General features: G+C 49.2%; 1 protein-coding gene across 4 annotated transcripts in view; it reads right to left on the reverse strand.

The window, feature by feature from the left end:
* Positions 1 to 684: 684 nt before the first annotated feature.
* Positions 685 to 25,727, reverse strand: part of Mfsd13a (major facilitator superfamily domain containing 13A) — a 34,586-nt gene continuing 9,543 nt past the window's right edge. The window contains exons 2-10 of one of the 4 annotated variants that reach the window (XM_052184566.1): positions 22,146 to 22,355; positions 8,817 to 9,059; positions 7,932 to 8,014; positions 6,997 to 7,449; positions 6,763 to 6,886; positions 5,617 to 5,713; positions 3,237 to 3,408; positions 2,969 to 3,162; positions 685 to 1,524 (exon numbers count right to left, since the gene is read on the reverse strand). In XM_052184566.1, the coding sequence (XP_052040526.1) occupies positions 1,262 to 1,524; positions 2,969 to 3,162; positions 3,237 to 3,408; positions 5,617 to 5,713; positions 6,763 to 6,886; positions 6,997 to 7,449; positions 7,932 to 8,014; positions 8,817 to 8,984 (1,554 nt within the window). In that variant the 5' untranslated portion in view covers positions 8,985 to 9,059; positions 22,146 to 22,355 and the 3' untranslated portion in view covers positions 685 to 1,261. Of the gene's footprint in view, positions 1,525 to 2,968; positions 3,163 to 3,236; positions 3,409 to 5,616; positions 5,714 to 6,762; positions 6,887 to 6,996; positions 7,450 to 7,931; positions 8,015 to 8,816; positions 9,060 to 20,196; positions 20,276 to 22,145; positions 22,356 to 25,727 lie in introns of those variants that run through there. The other 3 variants (XM_052184576.1, XM_052184556.1, XM_052184584.1) reach the window with 3 other exon arrangements.

Genomic DNA, 25,727 nt, shown 5'->3' on the forward strand with positions numbered 1-25,727 from the left:
GTAAAATAAAAATAAATTCCTATATCTAAAAGGAAGTTGCCTGATACCTAACAAATGTTTATACTACCCCCAATAACTATAAAATACAGGTGTTTTATGATTCATACTTTCAGAACCACAAAAAAAAAAAAAAAAAAAAAACAACTTTGAGAGAACCCCTGCTCATTGGCTGGACCATGCGCTCTAGAAAGGCTGGTCCCCTGTGCAGACCCTCAGAACCCACACGGAGGCTTTCACCATATGAAGACTACAGCACAGCACCGTTCAAACCCATTCAACCAGAATGGGGTTTTGGAAGCTCCTAGGGTGATTTCTGGGCTGACAGCCCCTAGCCTAACAGAAGCTCCTTTTGACGACTGTTCTGCAATGGTGTGTGTGGGATGTGTGCTGGGGTAACCGGTTTCAGGCCTGATCACCCAGCACTCCACTGGATTCCTTTGTTGGTGGCATTGGTAGTTTTTTTGTTTGGTCCATTGTTTGTTTGTTAGCCTGGCTTTGAACTTGGGGCAATCCTGCCTCAGCCTTCCAAATGTTGGGATTATAGGTACAAATCACCAGGTTCAGCTTGCAATTTGCAGTTTTAGCCTAGTATCTCTAGGAAAGTTATCTTGGGGAACTTTTCTGCTTCCCAGCCCCCAACAACCCTGTCTGCCTGCCTCCCACACACAGCACAGACCCGAAGAATCAGAATGACTGGCTTTACTTGATTTGAAATGACATGAGCCTGCTGGGGTTTGGGGGGAAGGGGGGAAGGAGAGGGCGTGTCACTTCACGCATTGCTGAGGCAGAGAACCCTCTGAGAGAAATCAGGAGAGGGAAGTGGCACTTTCAGTCAGCTTCACCTGAGAGGGCAAAAGGGGCGGTCATGGCATCAGAAACTCCCGAGCCCACCTGGTCAGCCCCAGCTACAGGTCCCAGGCTGCTCCTGGGCACTGCCCTCAGCCCCACCCTTTCTGGTCCTCCTTTCTTCCTGCCCCACAGGAGTCACAGGTTCCTGAGCACACGCACGTGCGCGCACGCGCGCACACACACACACACACACACACACACACACGCTGCCCAGCCCTTGCACAAGCTGAGTCACATGACTAAAGAAGGGCAGTCCTTGGTGATGCTCCTGGTCCGGCCCCAGGAAGACCCCGACCATCCCATCCGTTCTCTAGGCTGAACCTAGAGATGAGGAAGCAGGATGCTGGCAAGAGAGGCTACCGCTGGGACTGGGGCAGTGATCTCAGTCAGCACAGTGGTCCTGCCGGACCTCTCACACCATCTTAATGTTCAGTGTATGGATCTGGACCAGGTTCTGCCGCTGGGCCTTGACCATACGTAGGCGTCTCCCATGCAGCGTGAACTGGGACCAGGTGAAGAGCTGCAGCAGCGCACAGGTGATGGGGACAAACACCAGCAGGTAGAAGCAGCCCTGGCGGAGTGTGGGAGCCTGCGCGGGGGCCGGGGCTGGTGGCTCTGGCCATGGCCGCACGCTCCCCACTGAAGCCACTGGAGGCTGCTGAAAAAGATCATGACCTAGGATGAGAGCACACAGAAGGAGCAAGGTCAGAACCGTTAACCCTCCAAAGCCCACAGGATGGCATCTGAAACATTACAAGTGGCCTAAACCACAACTAAAAGGTTAAGGCAGGCCAGGTATGGTGATACATGCTTTTAATCCCAGCACTCAAGAGGCAGAGGCTAGTGGATCTCTGAGTCTGAGGCCAGCCTGGTCTACAGAACGAGTTACAGGACAGCCAAGTCTATACAGAGAAGTTCTGTCTCAAAATACAAAAATACAAACAAAAACATCTTTTTAAACTGTCACTATTGGCTGGCTTCAATCTCATAGTAACCTGCCTTAGTCTTAACAAGAGCTGGGATTATAGGAATATGCCATAATTCCTAACCACAAATGCATCGTCTCTTCTTCCTCCTCACCCTCCTGCCTCTGTCTCCTAGATGTTAGAATTACAGGCCTCTTCCATCTTGCCAACTCCTACCACATCCATTTTTTTGTTTGTTTTGATTTCCTTTTTTCCCTTAATCATTTAATTTTATGAGCATCGGTGTGAGGGTATCAGATCCCCTGGAGCTGCCATGTGGGCTTTGGGATTTGAACCCAGGTCCTCTGTTAGAGCAGTCAGGGCTCTTAACCACTGAGCCATCTCTCCAGCCAGGTTTGTTTTTTGAGACGAGGTTTCTTTGTGCAGCCCAGGCTAACCTGGGACTTACTCAGCAGAACCGGCTAGCCTTGAACCCCTTTCTCCACATCCTTCCCCTCTCATAAGACACCACCATATCTCATGCCTCTCGGTCTTCAGCTGTCACCCCCACACCCATGCCTACGTGTCACCTCATTTCCCCACGCACCTCCCTGCCCCCTCCCAAGTCCAAGCTTCCACAGCCTCTGCTACTGTGTCCTTAACACCGCTGAGCTACTCACCACACTGATGTGCACGCGCTACTCAGGGCAGCCAGAGCAAACGTCTTCCACACATCAGTCAGACCATGTCCTTTCCCAGCATCTAATTCTCCAAACAGCTTCCTTAAACACTGAAAGCCCACCTGTCCCCCCCTCTCCCTGTCTAAAATATTTTTTTCTAAGACAAGGTTTCTCTATATAGCCCTGGCTATACTAGAATTTGCTCTGTACCAGGCTGGCCTCAGACTCACTGATCTGTCTGCCTCTGCCTTCTGAGTGCTAGGATTAAAGGCATGCACCACCCGACGCCATCTAGAATCTAAACTCCGAGACAGCTAAGGTTTCACATGCCTTAGGGTTACTCCCCTTACACACAGGGCCCAGCCTATACTGGTCTATGCTGATTCGTTGAAAAAATCAGTTCACTTATGAAAAAATGGAGGGGTGGGCCAGCAAGCTTAGCATCCCATAGCATCACAGGCCGAGGCAGAGACCCTCTGACCCCCTCACTAGACGCAGAGCTGGCACACATAAGCTGTGCACCATGAGCCTCACCTGTGTAGAAGCAGAGAAGCCAGGTGCCCAGCAGCGGGGCAAAGGTCTGGCCAGGTTTGGTCACCAGGGCAACCATGCCAAAGAGAAGCGCCGAGGCCGCCTGTTTGCGATGGTTCAGCACCAGGTCCTCGTCCACCAGGTCGGTGACCACCAGGGTCAGCAGCTTACAGGTTCCCTCAGTGAAGACACGGTTGCTGCCCGTGGAGAGAGAAGCAAGGGTAAAACGAGTGGCCACAGTGGTGTGGGGACGAGGGCAGGCAGAGCATACCTGGCAATGAAGAGGCCAAGAAGGCCGGGCTGGTCTGGGCCAGCCAGCAGCATGAGGAGGCTAAGGCTCAGCTTGAGCACGAAGAGCCCCCTCACCACGGCATAGACACCCCAGCGCCGGCACAGGGGCAGGAAGTACAGGTTGTTGAGATGAGGAGCAACATAGGAGATGCCTGGGGAGGGAAGAGGGTCCCACTGCTTCAGAAGCAGCAATGCCACAGCCTCAGCAGTGGTTGGCAACGGACACTGTAATAATCAGAACCAATCTGCATTCACTGTGAACCAACAATGTCTTGTACTTTATTGCACTTTATTGTCATATTCTAATTTGTATGTGCCTGCATGTTTTGATTGTACACACACACATACACACACACATATATATGTTTTATGTGCACACATGGTTTGGCTGCGTGTATATCCATGCAGAGGCCAGAAGAGGGATTGGAGCCCCTGGAACTGGAGTTACAGATGGACATCTGGGAGTTACCACGTGGGTAAATGGAAAGCAAACCTGGGTCCTCTGGAAGAGCAGCCAGTGCTCCTAACCCCTGAGCCATCTCTCCAGTCTGCTTTTTACACCATAATTTTCATAAGCCCTTCAGGTAGGTATTGCAGTCCCTTAGGATCCTGGCCATTCACTCCAGGACCCCTCATGGAGAGCAAAGTCTATGGATTTTCAAGACCTTGATATCAAATGCACCATATCTGCATAGGGTCGATATACATACTCCCAGATACTTTTGTTTTTTAATTTAGTGTCATGTAGCACTACATAGCCTTAAACTCATTTGTTTGTTTGTTTGAGACCAGGCCTTTCTCTGTGTAGCCCTGGTGGTCCTGGAACTCACTCTGTAGACCAGGCTATCCTCAAACTCACAGAGATCTACCTCTTTTGCCTCCCAGAGCTGGGATTAAAGGCATGTGCCATTATACTCTACCTATTTTGTTTTATTTTGTTTTTGTTTTGAATCAGGATCTCAGTATGTAGCCCTGGCTGGCTTGAAACTCATCATGTAGACCAGGCTGGCTTCAAACTCACAGAAATCAGCCTACTTCTCACTTCTGGGTGCTGGGATTAGACGCCTACACTGCCATGCTCAACCTTTTATTTCATTAAAATAAAAATTTCAATTTCAATTTTTTTGACACGGGGTTTCATATATCCAAGACTAGCCTCAAACCTGCTTTGTAGCCTAGGCTGATCTTGAATTTCTGGTCCTAACCATACCTCCCAAGTACGTCAATTATAGATGTGGACCAACATGTCATGTTTGTGTGGTGCTAGGGAATCCAGCCCAGAAGGGCATCGTCTAGGTTCTACCAACTGAGCTACGTCCTCAACCTCTCCCATGTACTTTAAATTATCTTTTTTGTTGTTGTTATTCCTTTAAAACATTATTTGCCATTTGAGTTTTTTATTTGTTGTTACTGTTCATGATTAATTAACTTATCAATTAATTTATTTACTTATTAGATCCAAGGTGGTATCAAACTCTCCTCAATCCTGCCTCAGCTTCTATAACGCTGAGATTACAGGTGCGTGTCATCAAGCCGGGCGTAAGTGATGTCTTGACTATAATATTCAGTACTGTAAACGCTATGCAGGTACCTGTTATAGTGTACCAATAAGGATACAGGGACAGGAAAGAAAGAAAAAGGCTTTAGGGTCAGTGAGATGGCTCAGCAGGAGGTCCACCAAGCCGGACGACCTGAGTTTGATCCCTGGGTCCCACGTGGCAGAAGGAAAGAACCATTTCCTGAACGCTGCCCTCTGACCTCCCAAGGAGCCCCAGGGCTCGCACACGGCCACGTTTTCTCCACACAAACAGTAGATGATGAACGTGAACACAGAGATCGCACGTTTACTGGAGTCACGGACTTTTCTCCTAATACTTTGGACCATGGTTGGCTGATCCACAGATATGTAACACGTCACTACAGGGGCCGCTGTGCTATTATTACCCTCCCTGTTACAAAAGACAGTGGTGGGGAAAAAAGAAAAAAGCTGGGCTGTGGTGGGGCACACTAATTCCAGGCCTCAGGAGGCAGAGGTAAGCGGATCTCTGTGAGTTTGAGGCCTTGTGCGGTCTACAGAGCAAATTCCACAAAAGTCAAAGCTACACAGAAAAACCCTGTCTCAAAGGGAAAAAAGAAAAAAAAAGGAAAAAGAAAAGAAAAACAAGCAAAAAGCGAGTGGCTCAGACGATTAAAAAGAACGGCACTGCAGCCGGGCCCTGCTCTGCAGCTCACGGCCTCTGGGCGGCACCATCACTCCTGACTGAAGTGAGGCCCACTAACCTCCACCCAAGGAGAACAGACCTGGGGGCAGCAAGGGGGAAGGGGGGGATGGGAGGCCACTGGCCTGAGGCACTACTCACCCAACAGGAAGGAGCCAGTGGAGAGGGAGATGTGGTCGGACAGCAGGTGCTCCAGGAAGAGAGGGAAGAAGTTACTGTTGAAGTGGCAGTGGAACACCTGCAGGACAGGTGGGGGCAGGGGGAGGGGCGGGGGAAGGGGAGGGGAGGAGAGGACAGGATAGTTCACAGGCCAGCAGGAGAGCAGCAGCCCTGGCCCTCACAGCAGGAGTGCACTGTCCCATGTCACCAAACATGGAATATACCCAAACAAACCTAAATGACAATCCCTTGTGGCCTATGGAATTTTAGTTTGAAGGCATGATAAAATCAGCAAATAGAACAATTTTTATGTTTTCATGGCATAAAAATAATTCATTTTTAAGTCTAGCTAACTTGTATACACATATGTTTTTAGATGATGTGGCTCTTGGTGTTAAAAAACAAACAAACAAACAAACAAACAAACAAAACTGGAGCTGGGTGTTGGTGGCACACACCTGTAATCCCAGCACTCTGGGAGGCAGAGGCAGGCAGATTTCTGAGTTTGAGGCCAGCCTGGTCTACAGAGTGAGTTCCAGGACAGCCAGGGCTATACAGAGAAACCCTGTCTCAAAAAAACCAAATCCAAAAAACAAACAAACAAACAAACAAACAACAACAAAAAACAGGTTGTTTCAGGGGCTGGAGAAATGGCTCAGTGATTAAGAGCTCTGGCTGCTCTTCCAGAGGACCCAGGTTCAATTCCCTGAACCCACATGGCACCTCACAGCCTTAACTCTAGTCCCAGGGGATCCCACAGCCTCTTTGAGCCCCCTGGGTTCCAGGCAGACACTGGTACACAAACAGACATTCAGGAAAAACATCCATACACATGAAGGAAGAACTAAAAAAAAAAAAAAGATTCTTCAGTCTAATGGATGAAGACGGGCCTGGCCTTGGCGGCTGGGACCAGCCTAGGCTTACACAGTGAGAGTGGCTGGGGTGTAGCTCGGGGGAGAGTGAGTCCCTAAAAATATACAAGGCTCTGGATTCAACAATTGTAGGCACCATGGGAATGGGGGCGGGGCGATGACACAGAAAGTGCTAGAACCTAGGTCTCCTGACTCCCTGCATTTCCAGCTCCTGAAGTGCCCTTGAAGGAGGGGGCGAGGGAAAGCTTCCTCATACCTGTACCAGGTCCATGCCCACGAACCACAGGAAGTTTTGGTGGCGCGCCAGTTGCCGGAGGTACTGGCCTAAGGTGATGCTGCCGGTTTCCACCCCACCCACCAGCGGCTCCTCTTCCCTCACTCTGTGGGCAGAGGGGAAGGGAAGACATGGGGTCACTCACGCCAGAGTGGCCAGCAGGACTGGGTGTTAAAGTCAGACTCTGACCGTAGAAAGCCAAGGCAAGTCGCTCACCCACCATCCACGTCCAGGCCCGGGCAACCCCTGTCCCTTCTGGTCGCCTCGATCCGCCGCTTCAACAATTGTGTGGCCCCCAGAAAGCCCAGCCCGGAGCCAGCAGCCAGTACCACACAGAAGGCACGGAAGGAGGAGAAGTCCTCCTTGTTCCAAAAGGCGTAGGAGGCAAAGACAGACAGGGAGCCAGCTGCACTGAAGAGAGAGCAGTAAAAGTTGAGGTGGGTGCGGTCGTGGGCTGAGAGCGCCAGGTCGGCCAGCAAGGCATGGTGGTGGAGGTCCACGAGCGTCAGGAAGCCATCATAAAGGCACAGGCACAGTAAGAACTGTAAGCCAGCAGGGGCCCAGGGCACCCAGAATGCCAGAAAGGACAGGGCCAGCAGCGGCCCATGGCAGCCCAGTGCCCGGACCCGGGTGAGCACCACGTCTCTGGAGGAGAGCCCTGCTCCTGACCTGTCAGGGAGAGGAAGGTGTTAGTTAAGGCCAGAGCAGGCCCTAGTTCCCCTGGCTGGACCCAAAAGACAGATGGAGGAATTCATACCTAGATACACCCTGAGTCGCCAGCCCCTGACCTGAGACTTTCTACCACCAGCCCTGAGGATCAGTATCCCATAGCCCTTTGGGTAGGGCAGTGGGGCTGAGGAGAGAAGGCCTATGACTGGTTAAGCTGTGCTTCTAAAGGAGCCCAAAAAGGGAAAGGGAAGGGAATAGTATCTAGAAAGCAGGGGAAATAAGTGGTCCGGAAGGGTGAGTAGCCCCTCCCCCTACCCGCCCTACATCCCTCATCAATCTAGGGTCAACCCCTTCCCCTGGCTGGGCCATGCCCATAAGTCGTTCCTCCCTCCCCTCCCCCAGTATGCGAGCAGTAATCCTTCATCTGGGGGAGATCATCAGAACAGGACCAGGCCAGTGATGTACCATTCCCTCAGACACACCGGGGCTGGGAGCTGAGGAACTGGCGGTCGCTGAGCCAGCCGAAGAGGGGGTCATTGAAGCTGTTCCAGAGGAGAAATACAGTCTGCAAGAAGAGAGAGGTGGGCAGGTGGGGTATACAGGGCTCCCCAACTCCAGGCCATGCACCTCCCCCAAAGACGGCAGCTGCTTCCTGCCAGCAAGCTTCTGTGCCTGTTCCTCTGCCCAAACGCCTCCTGCGCTGGTACACACACCACACACCCAACTCCAGGACCCAGGGCAGCTGGTAAGTGTATCCAGATGACCGATACATATGGGGATATCGTATATGAACACACAAACAGCGGAGAGCGAAGGCAGTGGCCAGGAGCTTCTAGAATTCTCCTGAAGAGTCCTTAAGGACTGGAGAGAGGGCTCAGAAGGTAAGAGCTCTGACTGTTCTTCCAGAGGTCCTGAGTTCAAATTCCAGCAACCACATGATGGCTCACGACCATCTATAATGGGATCTGATGACCTCTTCTGGTGCGTCTGAAGACAGCGACAGTGTATTCATATACATAAATAACTAAATTCTTTAAAAAAAAAAAGTCCTTAAGACTACAGCACCGGGGATGTTGGCGCACACCTGTAATCCCAGCACTTGAGAGGCAGAGGCAAGTGGATTTCTGAGTTTGAGGCCAGCCTGGTCTACAGAGTGAGTTCCAGGATAGCCAGGGCTACACAGAGAAACCCTGTCTCGAAAAACCAAAAAAAAAAAAAAGACCCTACCAGCTTTTTTGGCTGAATTTTGCTGAACAGCGCAGCCTGCCCCAAGAGCCTAACCCTGGGACAGGACCCTGCACCTGCTGTGTACCCAGAACCTGATGCCCAGTCTCCCCACTGTGCGAGCCGCCTCATGCTTGGCCTACCTCTCCAACCCAGAAGGACACTTTGTTGATCTTGTACACCGAGACGAAGGTGTCCACGTAGTACAGCAGGAACACATTATGCAGGATGGAGCTGAAGAGAGCCAAGGAGCCGTACACCACAGCTGTGGGCAGGCCCGACAGCCAGGCTCGGGGCCAGTCGAGCCCCATGGCTGCTGGTGGAGCCTCAGCCCCAGGGGTGCTGAGGACGCCTCACAGACATCGCCAGTCCGGCCATTCTCATCTCTGGGGAAGAAGCAGCCAGTGAGCAACAGGGGTCAACCCAGCGCTCTGAGACCCTCGACAGCCCATAAAACGAAGCACCCATCCCAAGCTGGGGTCTGTAGCTCCGTGGCTGTAGACCTCTTAGTCTAGCCCCTACATTTTATCCCTGACACCGGAAAAACATTTTTTTTTCTTAAACTTATTTTCTTTGGAGGGAATTTGCGTGTAAGACAAAGCTGGTGAATTGCCAGAGAGGTATAGCACAGACATCCAAGCAAGATGCTCTGGAAGTGCTACGGGAGACTGAGATGGCCCGTGGAGAACAGAAGGCAGGCATCCAAGTACTAGGCCTGGTACCTTCTCATACTGGGTACTTAGTATGCTGTCCAACCTAAACGGTCTAGCTGTGACCACGGTGGCTTTGGGCACAGTGCGCTTACATGGTAGGCAGCACCAATAAGGTTAACCTTAGTTTCTTTTTCTCAAAAAGGTCAAAGGGACCAGAGAGACCAGAGAGAGAAAATGGAAAAGCTCATAGAAAATGCTCTACAAGCCAGGCATGGTGGCACACAGGTCTAATCCCAGCACTAAGAAGGCCAAGACAGGAAGGTCGCTAATTCTATGTCAGCTTGGGCTGCACAGTTCAGGCTGGCCTTGGTTACAGGATGAAACTCTACTGAGACAGGTGTTTAATCAATGTGCATTGATATGACTGTTATCTTTACAAAAGTCCCTAGGAAGCAATTATGGTCTTATAGAACATCTCAAATTTAAAAATGCTGAGGGACTCTAGCCAATGTCACATAGCAAAAAAGAAATAGATTTTAATCCAGGCTTCATATATCCCCTGGTTAATCATTGACTCATAAATGTTTGCCTTTTTTGAATCCAAGTTTATCTGATGCTAAAGCCTTTCTTTCTTTCTTTCTTTCTTTCTTTCTTTCTTTCTTTCTTTCTTTCTTTTTTAGTTTTGTTTTTTGTTTTTTGGTTTTTTCGAGACAGGGTTTCTCTGTGTAGCCCTGGCTGTCCTCGAACTCAGAAATCCACCTGCCTCTGTCTCCCAAGTGCTGAGATTAAAGGTGTGCACCACCACTGCCCGGCTGCTAAAGCCTTTCTAATTGACCCCAAAAAACAGATTTCTATGCATCACTTGGGCAAATGGAAAAAGTTCATGAGAAATCTACTCTGTAAGAACAAAATGCAAGACTAGGCATGATGGTACACACCCCTGATCCCAGCACGTAAGAGGCCAAGGCAGGTAGATCTCTATGAGCTCAAAGCCAGCCTGGTCTACACAGTGAGTCCCAAGACAGTCAAGGCTACATGTTGAGGCCCTGTTCGAAACAACAAAAGAACACGATATGGCTGGCTGTGGTGGTGTATGCTTCTCATCCTAGCACTTAGGAAGCAGAGCATGCCAGCATGGTCTACATAGTAAGTCCCAGATTCCTCACGGCTGGCTCAGCCTGCTTTCTTATAGAACCCAGGACCACTAGCCCAGGGATGGCCCCACCCACAACAGGCTGCACCATCCCCCATCGATCACTAATTAAGAAAATGCCTTAGAGCCAGATCTTATGGAGGCATATCTCAATTTAGGTCTCCTCATTTCAGAAGACTCTAACTTGTGTCAAGTTGACATAAAACTAACCAGCACACTTGATAATCAGTTTTCATTTTAATAAGGGACTGGCCACACCAATTCAATGATTCCATCTTAGTTGGGTTTCGAATGGACAAATGCTGTGTCCAAGTAGAGTCTTTACTCAGAGGTTCTTATCACCCACCTCTGCCTGGACCTTGTAGATGCTAGCCTAGGGCTCCACCACTGAGCCACACCATCAGCCTCTGTACTCTCTCAGTGTTTGTTCTCAGTCTCTGCGTGACTGCCATTTCGACATGCTGCTATCAAGCATGTCTATACACAGGTCCTTGGGGTGGCGCGTCAGGATTCAGGGTATGAGCACATCTTGTCGTTTTATCTCTTTTAGTTTTAAGATCAGGTCTCACTATGTAACTTGGCTAGCCTGGCTCACTAAGTAGACCAGGCTGCCCAGTCTGTAAACAACACCCGTCCCAGGCTCTGCCTCCGTTCTTGTCACCAAGTTCTCGCTGTTTTAGTTCCTGTCCTGCCTTTCTTTAGCAATGCACTACGGATGTGGAAGTCTAAGCACAATAAACCTTTTCCTCCCCGACTTGCTTTCCGCCAGGGTATTTCATCATAGCAATGTTTCGTCATGGCAGTAGTAACCCCAAACTGACAGTAACAATAACCCAAACTAAGACATCAAGTCAAGCAAAGATGACCATGTGAGATGCCTGCAGCTGCCACAACACAGCCACAAGCCAAGGAGTGCTGACGTCACCAGTGAACACCCAAGGGCTAGACAGAGAGGGAAGGCCTCTTCCCCAGAGCTTCCAGCGGAAACGGGACTCCCCTCGGGCCTTGACTGCAGACTCTTACCCTCCAGCCACAAGCAAATAGTCAGTTGCTTTAAGCCATCGGTTTGTGTCATCTGTTATGGTAACCTAATGACACCGAGGGTGACTCTCAGTCAGCCTCTGACTTCTTCCCGAGGCTGCATGGCTCACAGGTTGCACACACTCCCCCACCAGTCATATCCTGCTTGCCCTCTGCCCTAGTCCAACAGAAGGAACAAAACCTTCAAGGGCCGTCCTTGCCAAGACCCAGCCTCCCAGCCTCCTCACCATGCCTGCAGGTCTCTACAGTGTGGCCACTCCCAGCCCAGTCTCCCTTTCCCCAGAAGAGGCCTTTGTGCTTGCCGGTTCTTTCCACGAACAGGATCATTCTAGTCCTGTCTGCACCTGTCACTCTAAGAGTGAGTCGACAGAGTCGAGTCCAGACTTTGCACTCTCCGTGGGGACTACTGGCATAATCCTGCAATTTGATACTCAGAAAGCTACAGCAGGAGGATTGAAAAGTTCACAGCCCGGACAACTTAGTGAGACCCTATCTTAAAGAGCAGTAAGTTCTTATTACCTCGCTTGACTAGTCTGGGGAAAAAACAAAAATCAAAAGATAAAGAGAAAAAGAGGGGCTGGAGAGATGGCTCAGCGGCTAAGAGCACTGACTGCTCTTCCGAAGGTCCTGAGTTCAAATTCCAACAACCACATGGTGGCTCACAACTATCTGTAATGAGATCTGATGCTCTCTTTTGGTGTGTCTGAAGACATCTACAGTGTACTTATTTATAATAATAAATAAATCATTAAAAAAAAAGAGTAAAAAGAGGGCTGGGTGGGCTATATTGGCCCACACCTTTGATCCCAGCACTCAAAGGCAGAGACAGGCAGATCTTTATATTCAAGGCCAGCCTGGTCTACAGAGTGAGTTCCAGGACAGCCAGGGCTCCAGAGAAAAATCCTGTCTTGAAACAAACAAACAACTTCCTCCCCAACCCACCCCCTAAAAAGAAAAGAAGGTTGACTGGGTTAGGCCAGGCATGGTGGTCCACACTTACAATTACAAAAGACTCAAGTAGAACTCTGTGAGCTCAATAACATAGTGAGACCCTGTCTTAACATGCAAGCTTACACACACATGCATAAACACACACACTCATACGATGCACACTCTCATAGACACACACACACTCATACACACTCTCATATACACACGCACTCATATACACTCTCATACACACACACACACACACACACTCTCTCTCTCTCTCTCTCACACATACACACACACAGAAAAATGTGAAATGTGACTCTAGGACCTTTTGGACTACAAAGCAAAGTGTCCCTTCCATTACTATATCTATAACACTGTCACTGTGGTATGTAATTAAAAAAAAAAACACAGCCCTTGTTTTGTTGTTGTTGTTGATTTTTTCGAGACAGGGTTTCTCTGTATAGCTCTGGTTGTCCTGGAACTCACGCTGTAGACCAGGCTGGCCTCAAACTCAGAAATCCGCCTGCCTCTGTCTCCCAAGTGCTGGGATTAGCCCATCACCCACCATAGGTAGTGGAAAAGAGAGGATACAGGGGAAGTGAACCCGTTTAGAAAGGTTCTTTGGAGCAAATCCCGTCTATGTTGTCTGGAAATCGGCAGTTTAGTTTACAGTTAGTAGAGGCAGCTCAACCACCTGCAAACACGGATACAGCAGTTCAGTAGAGTCGAAATAGCAAACACAAATTAGTAGCGGTGGTACTACCTAGCAGAGACAGACATCGAGTGTCCTCCACGGATCTAGTCTCACTCAGTACGTGGGTCTGTCTCAGCTGACATCACTCCGCCAATCAGCCTGAGTCTGGGTCTGCAGAGGCAGCCAGAAACTGCAGCACACCACCCGAAGTTTGTTGGCGTGTGTGTGTGTGTGTGTGTGTGTGTGTCTCTATAGAGTCCTGACAAATGCAGCTCAACTATGCAAATGTAAGGTAGACCAATACATGCGTGTTATTAGCAAAGAATCCATCACATGTCCTTTCGCATGCTTACATTAGCAGAACATCCTTTCTCCTGTGTCTGCTTCAGCTAAACATTCCTTCACAAGTCTGCCTTAGCCTTTCACCTGTGTCCACTTAGGTTAAATTTACATGCTGTTCCTTTACATGCTTGCCCCAGCAAAACACCATCCAGTTAACTTTCCAAAGAACCCATAAGTTTCCACTTCAGTGATGGTTTAAATAACAATGGTCCCCATAGACTCATATATATTTGAATGCTCAGTTATCAGGGAGTAGAACTGTTTGAAAGGATTAAAAGGATCGGGAAGTGTGGCTGTTTGAAAGTGGTGTGTCACTAGGGTGGGCTGAGATGTTTCAAAAGCCCATGCCAGGCCCACGCTCCCTCGCTCTCCCTCGCTCTCCCTCGCTCTCCCTTGCTCTCTCTGCCTGTGGACCAGGATGTAGCTCTCAGCTACTGCTCTAGTGTCTGCCTGCAGGCCGCCATGCTCCCTGTTCATGACAATGGACTGTCTAAAATGGTAAGCAAGCCCAAGTTAAGTGCTTTCTTTTATAAGCATTGTCTTAGTCATACTATCTCTGTACAGTAACACAACAGTAACTAAGACAGTCGCCCCACTATTCTCAGAGTTCCTCTGTTCAAATCCATAGCCTTTATCAAAGCCACTCCTACTTGGTGACTGGCCCGTATCACTGGAGAAGGTGACCCTCATCTCCATGTGCTGGCTTTCCTAAACCCATGCTGAGAAGGTAGAAGGCCTTGAAGGCTGGTGTTAAATGGTTATTTTTGCCATTAGAAAAGGGAGGGGTTCAAATCCCTACTTCCTCCCACAGGTGTACCTTGATTTACCATCCCTGAGCCTGCAAGATGGGGAAATACATATGTCTGTACAAGAAAATGGCAAGCACTAAACTAACACCCAGGAAACCCAGAGCACTATGCTAGGCACAAGGCAAATGCTTAAAAAAGTGTTTGTGATTATAAAAAGAGAAATAAGTATAAGAATATGTTCTGGGACTGGAGAGATGGCTCAGTGGGTAAGAGCACCGACTGCTCTTCCAAAGGTTATGAGTTCAAATCCCAGCACCCACATGGTGGCTCACAACCATCCTTAAAGAGATCTGATGCCCTCTTCTGGTGTGTCTGAAGACAGCTACAGTGTACTTACATATAATAAATAAATCTTAAAAAAAAAAAAAAAAAAAAGAATATGTTCTGTGAGAGGTGTGAGAGGCAGGGAGATTTCTGAGTTCGAGGCCAGTCTGGTCTACAGAGTGAGTTCCAGGACAGCCAGAGCTACACAGAGAAACCCTGTCTCAAAAAAACAAAACAAACAAACAAACAAAACAAAACAAAACAAAACAAAACAAAACAAAAAAAGAATATGTTCTGTGGGGGTGTGGGGAGGTGTGAGGGAAGGGGAGCCTTGGCATAGGTCTGCCAAGGCTCCCCTTCCCCCTGAGGGACCAGCCACACAATGGTGTAGCATAGAGAAGAGTTTATTTAGGGCATGGAGGGGGGAGTTAAGAGAGTAGTAGAGGCAGAAAAAGGCAGAGAGAAGGAGAGAGTAGAGAAGTAGAGGCCGGCCATGACCATGTGGAGACTGAGGGGGGGGGAGGGGGGCCCAAGAAGGCAAGAGAAGCTAGACTAAGAGAGAGAAGAGGGGCAAGCAGCCCCTTTTATACTGGGCCAGGCCTACCTGGCTGTTGCCAGGTAACTGTGAGGTGGAGTTTAGACAGAATACCAACAACCAGCTTTTTCTTTCTTGAGACAGATCTCACTATGCAGCCTGTTACTTTACACTAGGATGGCCTGGAACTCACAGAAATCTGCCTGTCTCCATTCCCAAGACCAGCTTTCTCTTAAAGATTGGGTCAGGGCTGGTGGAAGATCCTAGGACCAGAGCTCCTTTCTAAAGTAAAAGAAGTAGAGAATCAACTTGGGACACAGGAGGAGCCAGAGAGAAAGGCTGCACACCAGAACACCCAGGAAGAGCTCCAGAGATAAACCCTCATCCCAGACCTCAGGTGGAGACTTTCCACGGAGGAGGAGGAGGAGGAGGGAGGAGGAGGGGGGAGGAGGAGGAGGAGGAGGGAGGAAGAGGAAGGAGGAGGGAGGAGGAGGAGGGAGGAGGAGAAGGAGGAGGGAGGAGGGGGGAAGAGGAGGGAGGAGGAGGAGGGAGGAGGAGAAGGAGGAGGGAGGAGGGGGGGAAGAGGAAGGAGGGAGGAGGAGGGGGGAGGAGGAGGGAGGAGGGGGGAGGGGGAGGAGGAAAGAGGAAGAGGAGGGAGGAGGAGGGAAGAGGAGGAAGGAGGAGGAGGAAGGAGGAAGAGGAGGGAGGAGGAGGAGGGAAGAGGAGGAAGGAGGGGGGGAGGAGGAGGAGGGAGGAGGAGGAGGATGGTGTTGTGATGGTGCTTTCCAGCCTGTGTTTCTCCAGATTCCACTCCAGCAGCAACCAGCCTTCCTCCTCTGAATCCACTTCACAAGAAAACAGAAGGCTCACCAAGGATACCACGGAGCCCACACTGTCCTCATTGCATAAACTGCATATCCTGTTACCTGCAACCAAGCACCCCACTCCTGAGCATGGCTCTGTTGCAGGATTTTCTGTCAAATCACATTAGGGCAGCAAGAGGCCTGTGATTGGACAGGAAGAGGGGAGGAGGAGCTAAGGGTGAGGGAGACTAGGAGTGTCTCAGGAGAGGGGACAGGAGAATGGAGGCCGACGTGATGATATCACAAGGTTAGATTAATTGGGATAATGCTTTTATCATTATCAATTGGCTCTGAAATTATTGTATGGGCATCTTGTAAAGTGTCAGTTTCTTGATACATAAATCTGATTGGATAACCACAAGCGTTAAGAGTTTTAATTCTACAGGATGACTGGGTATTGTGATTTTTTTTTAAAACTTCATTTATTTAATGTATGAGTTCTCTGCATATACATCCGCCTGCCTGAAGAGGGCAGCATACACCCCTTTAGATGGTTGTGAGCCACCATGTACTTGCTGGGAATTGAATTCAGGACCTCTGAAGCCGAGGTTGGAGGTTCAGTTTGGTTCCTGGAATGTGGGAGCGCTGATTACAGAGGACTATAGCAGAGAGGGAACTAGTGGCTCCCGGGACAAGCCAGCCATGCAGGGGCTAACTGGAGGGAGGTGCTAGGCGACAGCCGGGCAGCAGGAGCGCAGCCCAGCCCTGCTGAGGAGTAGCAATGTTCTTTTTTAATATTTCCCGAAACAAGTCTAACCTTGCACAAGAGCTGAAGGCTTGTCCTAGGAAGAGCCGAGTTGGTGGCCTGGGGTCAGCTACTTCCTTTCCCTGGGCCAGCTGAGAGGTTAATACCAACTCTCTTAAAGTGGGGATCAAATACAAAAAGGGGCAGAAAGCTCTGAGCACAGGGCCCAGGACATACAGGGCTCTCCATAAGCAATCACTCTTCCTGGGTCTCATGACCTTTAAAAATTGCCTGGGAGTTGGGGGGTGTAAAACCACTTGCCACGCAAGCCCCAAGACCTGCACCAGATCCATGGAACCCACAGAATAAGGAAAGGCGAGGGGCTAGAGGGATGGCTCAGTGGTTAGGGGCCTCCTTGTTCTTGCATAGGATCCACGTTTAGTTCCCAACACCTACATGGCAGCTCACAGCTACCTATAGCTCAGTTCCCGGGATCCACCGCCTTCTTATGACCTCCAGGGGTTTCTGCATGCAGATGATTCACACACATACACTCAAGCAACTCATATACAAAGAAAAGTAAGTAAATCTGGAAAAAAATGCTATAGGGTCAGGCACTCAGTAGACAATTCAGGCAGATCTTTGAGAGTTCAAGACCAGGCTAGTCCATATACTAAGTTCCAGGCCAACCAGCATTACATAGTGAGACCTTGTCTCTTTCTTTCTTTCTTTCTTTCTTTCTTTCTTTCTTTCTTTCTTTCTTTCTTTTAAGATTTATTAATTTATTTTATGTATGTGAATACACTGTAGCTGTCTTCAGACACACCAGAAGAGGGCATCAGATCCTATTACGGATGGTTGTGAGCCACCATGTGGTTGCTGGGATTTGAACTCAGGACCTTGGGAAGAGCAGTCAGTGCTCTTAACTACTGAGCCATCTCTCCAGCCCAAAACCTTGTTTTAAAAAATAAAAAAATAGCCGGGTGGTGGTGGTGCACACCTGTAATCCCAGCACTTGGGAGGCAGAGGCAGGCAGATATCTGAGTTCAAGGCCAGCCTGGTCTTCAGAGTGAGTTCCAGGACAGCCATGGCTATACAGAGAAACCCTGTCTCGAAAAAAACAAAAAATAAAAAATAAAAAATAAATTAAAGATTGGAAGGCAAGGACCAACATGTTGTCCTCTGTCTTCTACACACTCACTGTGGCTTATGCAAGCATGTATGTACACATGCACACACACATGATATATATATATATATATATATACACACACACACACTAAAAATATACATTTTTTAAAAAATCAGTTGGAGACCCCTCTGACTAATATATGTCTTTGTTTGTTTGTGGTAGGATTTCTTTTTGTATCTTTTGCTGGCCTGAAACTCCCTAGGTAGACAAGGGCCAGCTGACTTCAAACTTGTGGCAATCCTCCTGCCTCACCCGTGCTGGAATTACACCCACCACACCCAGCTACATTGCCATCGCAGTATTGGACATGGGTGCCTCTCCGTACGTGCCACATCCCAGACCTTCCCATGGGTCACCCTCCAAATTCTGTTTTAAATGCCTCCTCCACACTTCAGTTCCTGAGCTGCCTTCCATCCAGAAGCCTGGCTGTGACTGTGTACTGGCTCTGAGACCTTTAGGACAAGCCTGGCTTCCACACCCACGACTGTGAACCCTTCACAGCGCATTTACTATTGCACTGTGTATTGTACAAATCTCGCTCCCTCAATGCCCAGGCCTGGGTCCTCATTCCCTCCAGGTTCCACCAGTCAGGTATTGTCTGCCTTTTGTATTCAGGGAACAAAGCTTTCCTTACTTCCTTCCAGCTCCTGAAGAGCAAGGCTAGGCCACTCCTACCCCAGATCCCTCCCCTTCCCCCTCCCCCCCCCCACCCCCGCAGCTTCTGCTCAATTTACACCTGCTGAGTCCATTGTCCCCAAAAGGCCAAAGTGGGTGGCCTCTACCTTACAAAGGGCAGAAAGAGGAAAACACACTCCCAGAGCCTACACTAGCTTCTCAGATCGGCTGTGGGATCTGGAGAAGCAGTAGCAACCTGGGACCCTAAAGTCCCAGCAAACACGTACAGCGAGGCCACAGATGTACAGAAGGAGTGTGGGTAACATTTATAACACTTTCACCAAGGACGCAGCAGCAAGCTAAGAAAACAATATGGGCAGAATGTGACCCAGCAGGAAAAGGGTCTCCACTAAAAGGTGGTGGTGGGGGCGGGGGGGGGGGTTGTAAGCTTCCAAGAAGATTCTATCAAGATGGAAGGCACCGGATGAGGGCAGGAGACAGAAAGCATTTCTCTGCTGTGGATCCCTTCAGGGAAACTCTCTCCCCTTGCAGTCCACTCTCCAAGGTTTCTGGGAGATTAACAACAGGAAAGACTGGCCAACCGCAGCAACCTCTGGTGACAGTGCGTACAACTGGGGGAGGAAACAGAGAAGTAACAGGCTGGACCTGGAAGGAACTGTATCAGGAGGAGGGTGGGCGGTTCCCACTCCCTTCAGGAGGGAGCGTGCAGAGACTACAGAGGCGAAAAACTACTAAGTAACAAAGGTCAAGGCTGAACGCTATCCCCACGTAGCCACAGAGTTTATCCCGACATCAGTGGGAAAAGCAAATCTGCTTCCTGCCTGTCCTGGGGGTATCAAGTGAGCAGGTGGAATTTCAAGTCATAATAACAAAGCTAACACTAGGCGAGAGTGTGTGTGTGTGTGTGTGTGTGTGTGTGTGTGTGTGTGTGATTTTCTCAGCAAGCAGCTGACTGGATTGTTTGCTCTGTTGCACGCCCTGTTCAGTCTCTCCGCAGCATGACCGAGCCCCAGGAGGGCTGTTGGAGAGGCCCTACTCTCTCCCCCGAGTTAACAGGTCCACCCTCCTCAGATGGAAAATGTGGGCTTTCGCCCATTGACTGAGGGACTTTCTCGGCCCTTCACTTTCGGCGCGAAAGTGTCAGCCGACTCACCTCAGAATCGCAGGCCACTTCTAAGTCCCCGAGGAACTGGGGAATCAACCTGGGAGCTTTCTACTCAGAAACAAGTGTAGTGGTTTTCATCTCGTTGCACATTACCTGTTCTACTCTAGAACACCTAGGCTCGGAGCTCACGAGACCACCAAAACTGGGGTCGCAGGAGGTGATGGCCAGCATCTTTTAAGCTTCCCAGTGGATCTCCTGTGCCAGCAGGATTAAGGGCCACTAGGTCAGTGAGTGAATCCAGGCCTGAACCATTGCATCCACAAACTCAGATTCCTCAGGGGGACAGCCTGGACGGTGCACCCCCTTTCCTCACCTCAACAGGACCCTTCTGCGGGGATTCTATGCTTGCCCCTTGGTCCCAATTCCTCCTGACCCCAGAATTTTCCAATCCCTAATCTGACACCTCAAGGAACCGCGCAAACTGTCCCAAAGATTCAAACGCCGCAACGCATTCCCGCCCCTCCCCCGGGCTGGTCCTTTGTATCAGATCGGGCCCTGGGTCTGGCCGGCTCCTCCGGGACCGCAGAGGTCCCGGGCCGTGGGCCAGCAGCTCACCGCAATCCTGGCAGAGGATGGCTAATTCCGCGGCAGCGGGGAGCCAGGTGCCAGCCAGTGCGCCTGCGCGCTAGCAGCTCCGGGCTTTCCCTCGTCTCTCCCTCCGCCCCTTCCCAGCTATTGGCTCCGCGCGGCTCTCCCGATGGCAGCTCCAGCAGGTGACCGCGCCTGAGGCTGTCGCTGCCATGTTTGTCATGGGCTATTTCCTTTAAAGACCCAAAAGAAAACGGACATCAGCCAACAGGGGCAGTTTGCCTGGATTCTTGACTTATTTATCTCCTCTTTTTTTACCTCCACGAAAACTGTCATTTCAGTTCAAATCAAGTTTCTCTTGGGGACGACACCCTCCCCTTCCCTGATCCTAATTTCAGAAGATGAAATTTAGCGGGGACTACCTATGGCTGGATTGTGAGCCTGCAAAGCAAAGTCCAGCTTGAGCTGTGGGCAGGAGGAATCAAAGTAATCAGAAGTTGGGCAAGAGATGTTAGACACACGGGCACTTGGCCATCGACCCACAACCCACGCTGCGACAGGAAGTAATGCCTGACCGTGCCTTTCTGAAATTCCTTTTGCTGTTGTTTTGTTTTATGAAGAGCTCTAGCTCTTCTAGAACTCACTGTTTGAGTAGACCAGGCTGGCCTCGAACTCCCAAAGATCTGCTAACTTCTGCTTTCTGAGTGCTGAGAGCAAAGGCATAGTCTGTAATTCTTGCCACACAGAAGGCTAACCTGTGCTGAATACAGAGTGAATTAAGGTCAATCCGAGCACCTTAAGCCCTATCTCAAACTAAAAACAAAAGCAAGGCTGGCGATACACACAAATAAATGAATTGCCCAGCCACCTGCTACTATGTCCTTTGCAGGATAGGTGTGTTGTTCCAAATGCCTCTTCCTCAAATTATGCACAGGAAGTAGAGGCTATTATTTCCCCTTACAGATGAAAATAACCACTGGGTGCTGGTGGCAGTTGCACATACACTTAGTCTTAGCCATAGGAAGGTGGAGACAGGTGGATTTCTGCTTTCAAGGACAGCCTGGTCTTCCAGAGGTAGGGCTATACAGAGAAACTCCATCTCAGAAACCAAGCAAGCAAGCAAAAATCCTGGAGTTCAGAGAAACAGTCAATGAACTGTTGTTTTTGAGACAGGATTTCTCTAACAGCAACAGCTGCCCTAAAACTCACTTCCTAGCCAGGCTGGTCTTGAACTCACAGAGATCCACCTGCTTCTGCCTCCTAAATACTGGGATTAAAGATGTGCACCACGACCGTATGGTAGTGGCGCATGCCTGTAATCCCAGCACTTGGGAGGCAGAGAGGCAGGCAGATTTCTGAGTTTGGGGCTAGCCTGGTCTACAGAGTGAGTTCTAGGACAGCCAGAGCTACACGGAGAAACCCTGTCTCGAGAGAAAAAAACAAAAAAACTAAAGATGTGCACCACCATACCCAGTCTACAACAAATTTCATTCAACCAGATGCCTAACCAGGCTAGACTGTGACTTCTCCTGAGTCCCAGAGGAGTCCTTCCTCTTCCAAACTTGCTAGACCTTTAAAATCAAGTTTGTACGGCTCAGTCCAGTTTCTGAGCGATCAAATAGGACCCGCTCTCCACCTATTCAGTTCCTCTGCGGTGTTGGTTTGTATATGCTCTGCCCAGGGAGTGGCACTATTAGAAGGTGTGGCCCTGTTGGAGTAGGTGTGTCACTGTGGGTGTGGGCTATTAGACCCTCATCCTTGATGCCTGGAAGTCAGTATTCTGCTAGCCGCCTTCAGATGAAGCTGTAGAACTCTCAGCTCCTCCTGCACCATGCCTGGACTCTGCCATATTCCTACCTTGGTGATAATGGACTAAACCTCTGAACCTGTAAGCCAACCCCAGTGAAATGTTGTCCTTACAAAAGTTGCCTTGGTCATGGTGTCTGTTGACTGCAGTAAAACCCTAAGACACCTACCTTGAGCTATAAGGCAAGGAGTGCCTCTTTTGACTTCTCTGCTAAGGGACCTTCTTTTTGTTGAAACTGCTCCATTGCTTACGGGGATTTTCTAGGCATACGAGGAGAAGTAGACCTGAATGTGATGAAACACATCTGTAGTCCAGGCACTTGGGAACTGGAGGCAGTGTGATCACAGTTTGAGAACAGCCATGGCTGCAAAGCTAGACCCTGTCGAGAAAGAAAGAAAAAAAAAAGCAGGAGGCTAGAGATATAGCCAAGTTTGGAAGAGTTCTTGCTGAGCATACCCGAGTCTCAGGTTCAATCCTTATGTTGGTAAAGTGTCTGTGGCTGTGGATATATCTGTAGTCACAGCGCTTGGAGGATGGAAGCATCAGGCTCAGTTCAAGGCCATCAGTGGCTACCTAGTTTCAAGAGCTACATCAGACTGTTTCCAAGCAGGGGAAAGTGCTAGAGGTTAGGCACGACTGACCCTTGTGCCTTTTTTGTATCTGGTAACTTTTGTGCAGCAGGAACATTGCCCCCTTTTTACTTTGCAACAACATAGCAAAGGGTTCATCACAACAAACCGTCCCAGCAAAGGGTTCATCACAACAAACCGTCCCTCGGGTACCGGTTCAATCCAGTCCTAGAGAACATTCAGGGATCCCACAGACACTGTCCCAGCACACCCACATTCTACTAGGTTTTCCTGTTTGCCTCCTCCTTCAAGCCTTCCTCTACCCTTTTATGACCCCTGTTCTGGAATAACCCCATCCAAGTAGATGAGAACATGTTCCAAGGTGCTTAGAGATGGAAGAAAAACAAACAGATACAAGATTGCAGCGGAGTGAAATTTATTCCAGGACTTACTTACATGAAGAACAAACAGTACCAATGCAACTAGATCCCCCCAGTGTGAGCATGTGTATACTGGTTAGGACAAAAGTCACTTCATCCTGGCCAAAATGTCCTTGCTCACTCTTTTTTGTTTGTTTGTTTGTTTGTATTTGGTTTTTTCGAGACAGGGTTTCTCTGTATAGCCCTGACTGTCCTGGAACTCACTCTGTAGACCAGGCTGGCCTCGAACTCAAAAATCCACCTGCCTCTGCCTCCCAGAGTGCTGGGATTACAGGCGTGCGCCGCCACCGCCCAGCATCCTTGCTCACTCTTCTTTCTTTCTTTCTTTCTTTCTTTCTTTCTTTCTTTCTTTCTTTCTTTCTTTCTTTCTTTCTTTCTTCTCTCTCTTTCTTTCTTTTCTCCTTGAGACAGGGTTTCTCTGTGTAGCCCTGCCTGTCCTGAAACTTGCTTTGTAGACTAGGCTGGTCTTGAACTCAGAAATTCTGCCTCCTGAGTGCTGAAACTAAAGGCATAAGGCACCATCACCCAGCTCTATCTTTTAAAATATTTTTTCTATTTATTTATTACTTTGTGAGTGTTTTGCCTGTATGTTATGTGTATCATGTTTATGCCTAGTGCCCAAAGAAGACAGAAGAGGCATCAGATCTCATGGGACAGAAGTTACAGTTGTAAGCTACCACGTTGGTGCTGGGAGTTGAGGCTGGAATCCTCTGCAAGTCCAAATATTCTTTAACCATGAACCAAGTCTCCAGCACACACACACACACACAATTGATCTTCAGCATCAGAGTCTAGCACATCCATCGCTGGCACCAGGGTTTGGTTGTAAAGTGCTACATGCCACTATAACGGTTCATCTGTTTTAACGTGTTGGAAAACTACTGGGGAAAACTTTCTAGAACAATCATCAGTTACAATCCAAGATGGCTGCAGTCAGGTCAAGCACAGCCCGGGCCACCCTACCTAAGGCACATACATTTATCTCTTCTAGATTAAGACAACCGCTTTACACCCTTATCTCTATTCTAGCCGTTAACAACCATTAACCCCGCCCTCCTGCTCCGGAAGGAAGTCCTGAGATAAAAATGGTCATGGCTCCTCTCCCATGCCTACCATTTTCCTCCATGGATGTTCTCCTGGCTGAGAGAAGAGGACCAAAATTCAGTATTTGGATCTTTGTAAATCTATTACGAGAGTTTCCTCCAGCCTTCCTGTCTCTGCTTAGTGTACATTTTCACTTCAAAGCACACCTTGAGTCTTTCCTTGACTGTCCTTGGGAACTAACTGGCAGGATGGGAAGGGCCCAAGAGAGCTCTGAAGAGTGACCTAGCAGAGAGACCTTGAGTCCTCCTCACTGTGCTTCCTACCCTGCAGTTACACTCTGCCTGCAGTCTTCAGAAGCTGGAGAAATGAGCTGTTGCAATACGCTGGAGCTGGAGGCCAAGCCCCCTGCTGGACTCCCTGTCCTTGAACCTACGAGAAACAGTGTTCTTGAAACTCTCTCCTAGGTGATACCTCATTCTCCTATTCTCTGAGAACTTCCCATTCTTAGTTATTGGGCCATTTCTCCCAGGGCTTCTACTTTGACCACTAGAAAGGCTTTGATCTCGAGGCTCTCTGACCCAAACTACTAAGTTTTTCAAAACTTAGTATTTTCAAAAGTTTCACAAGATGCTGTGAGAAAATACTCAAGTGTGTGTCACTGGGGTGGGGTGGAAGGAACCAGCTTAAACAAAAAGGAATTTGTTGGTCTGTATAACTGTAAAGACCTTGACTCACCATTATCAAAAAGAAAGTTCTATCTCTTGGCTGCATGTCTCCTATGACTACATATTCAGTGACTGAGGCCTCCCCTCAACTCCTCCACAACCTGCAATCCTTTCAGATTTCTGTCTTGGGAAAAGAAAATGTTTCCTTCCACCAGACAAGAAAACAGAGTGCTGGAGAAATGGCTCGAGAGTTAAGAGTGTGTGTCTCAGCATGGTGGTATACGCCTTTGGTCCTGGCACTGAGTTCGAGGCCAGCCTGGTCTACAGAGCTCATTCCAGGACAGCCAGAACTACCCAGAGAAACCCTGTCTTGAAAAAACCAAATCCAAAGAAGAAGAAGAAGAAGAAGAAGAAGAAGAAGAAGAAGAAGAAGAAGAAGAAGAAGAAAGTGTAGCATTCCCAAAACATGAGGGCTATTTCCAGCATGAGGATGAACACCAGCCCACGGCTTGGTCGCTCGTCACCTAAACACTCCGCAGCGCAGGGAAGCGTGGAGGCACCGACATAAAACACAGGCTCTTTGCCCTCTCAGGCCTGGCTTGAGCTTGGTCTGGCGTGTGTCTGTTCACCAAACAGGTGAGACTAGATTCCTTGAGGAAGTATAAACAGGGAGAAACTATACCCAGCCCTGACAGGGTGAGATCAACCCATGGGTAATCCTGGACTTTTCTCAGGTGCTCGTTACAGAGGGCAAAGTTACAAAAATTGTGTCCTTTTGGTGGAATATAAACTGAAAACGCAAGGCCTAGGACAAGACAAACCTAATAGTTGTGGAGGCTGCAAGTCTGAAATGGGTCGCCCTGGCTAACAGGGAGGCCTTGGCTGGCTCCGTTCCCCTCTGCAGGCCTTTGTAGTTTAATCTATGGCCTCAGGATTTCTGATTTCCAGACTCTGCCTGTACTGCTTCCTCACAATACCCCTTCCTTCTATGAAGGCAACAATGGTGGGTGGTGTTTTCTGGATGGCATCAGTA

Source organism: Apodemus sylvaticus, chromosome 1 (genome assembly GCF_947179515.1).
Source record: "Apodemus sylvaticus chromosome 1, mApoSyl1.1, whole genome shotgun sequence".
Taxonomy (NCBI): domain Eukaryota; kingdom Metazoa; phylum Chordata; class Mammalia; order Rodentia; family Muridae; genus Apodemus; species Apodemus sylvaticus.